The 1,001-nt window shown below is 60.7% G+C and overlaps 1 protein-coding gene across 1 annotated transcript in view; it reads left to right on the plus strand.

Annotated features, from left to right (window-relative positions):
• Nucleotides 1-998, plus strand: part of KIFC1 (kinesin family member C1) — a gene marked incomplete at its 5' end in the record, with an annotated part of 3,599 nt that extends 2,601 nt beyond the window's left edge. The window contains 3 exons of the mRNA XM_010574121.1: nt 1-135; nt 669-808; nt 921-998. Of these exons, the coding sequence (XP_010572423.1) occupies nt 1-135; nt 669-808; nt 921-998 (353 nt within the window). The remainder of the gene's footprint in view (nt 136-668; nt 809-920) is intronic.
• Between the last annotated feature and the right edge of the window lie 3 nt (nt 999-1,001).

Raw genomic sequence — 1,001 nt, forward strand, 5'->3', positions numbered from 1 at the left:
TGGGTTTGCTGCAAACGGCGGCTGCTAACCGCTCGGTGGCCCGGACGGCCCTGAACGACCGATCGTCCCGTAGCCACTGTGTCTTCCAGCTCCGCATCCGAGGCTCCAATCCTGCCCGGGACCTGCACTGTGCCTGTGAGGGGGGGCTGCAGGGCCCTTTTTGGGGGGGCCCCTTGGGTTTGGGGACACCCTTTCAAGACTGCTGGTATGGGGTGAGGTTGGGGGGCACCTTTTAGGGGATCATGGGTTCAGGGCCACCTAGTTTGGGGTGAGACTTTGGGGGGGGCACCCAGTTTGGGGCAAGACTTTAGGGGCCACCTAGTTTGGAGTGAGCACTTTTTGGGGGGGCCCCCCACCTTTTTAGGGCTGCAGGTTTTGGGGTCACTGGTTTGGGGTGAGCCCTTTTGGGGCCCTATGGGTTCAGGGTCCCCCCTTTTGGTGTTACCAGTTGGGGGGGGCAGTGTCACTGGTTTGGGGTCACTGCTTTTCGGGGGAGCCTTTTAAGCCCCCCTCCCTACTTCTTGTGGGCCACGAGTTTAGGCTGAGCCCTTTTGGCCTCTTTCTTTTCAGGGCTACAGGGTTTGGGATGAGCCCTTTTGGGGTGAGTTATTTTGGGAGTGATGCTTTTTTTGGGGTGCCCCCCCTCATTTTTTTTCCTGCCCCCCCAGCGGTGCTGAGCTTGGTGGACCTGGCGGGCAGCGAGCGGCTGGACAAGTCGCTGTCACGGGGGGAGCGGCTGCGGGAGACACAGGCCATCAACCCCAGCCTCTCCACCCTGGGGCTGGTCATCATGGCGCTCTCTAACAAGGTTTGAGGGGGGGTCACTGGGGTTTGGGGGGGCCCTGGGGTTGGAGAAACCCTCTGGGGTTTTGGGGGGGGATCCTTAGAGCTCCCCTTCTTAACCCCTGTGATTCCCGCAGGAGCCCTATGTCCCTTATCGCAACAGCAAGCTGACATACCTCCTGCAGAACTCCCTGGGGGGCTCTGCTAAGATGTGAGTG

Source organism: Haliaeetus leucocephalus, unplaced genomic scaffold (genome assembly GCF_000737465.1).
Source record: "Haliaeetus leucocephalus isolate CR32 unplaced genomic scaffold, Haliaeetus_leucocephalus-4.0 Scaffold407, whole genome shotgun sequence".
Lineage (NCBI taxonomy): Eukaryota > Metazoa > Chordata > Aves > Accipitriformes > Accipitridae > Haliaeetus > Haliaeetus leucocephalus.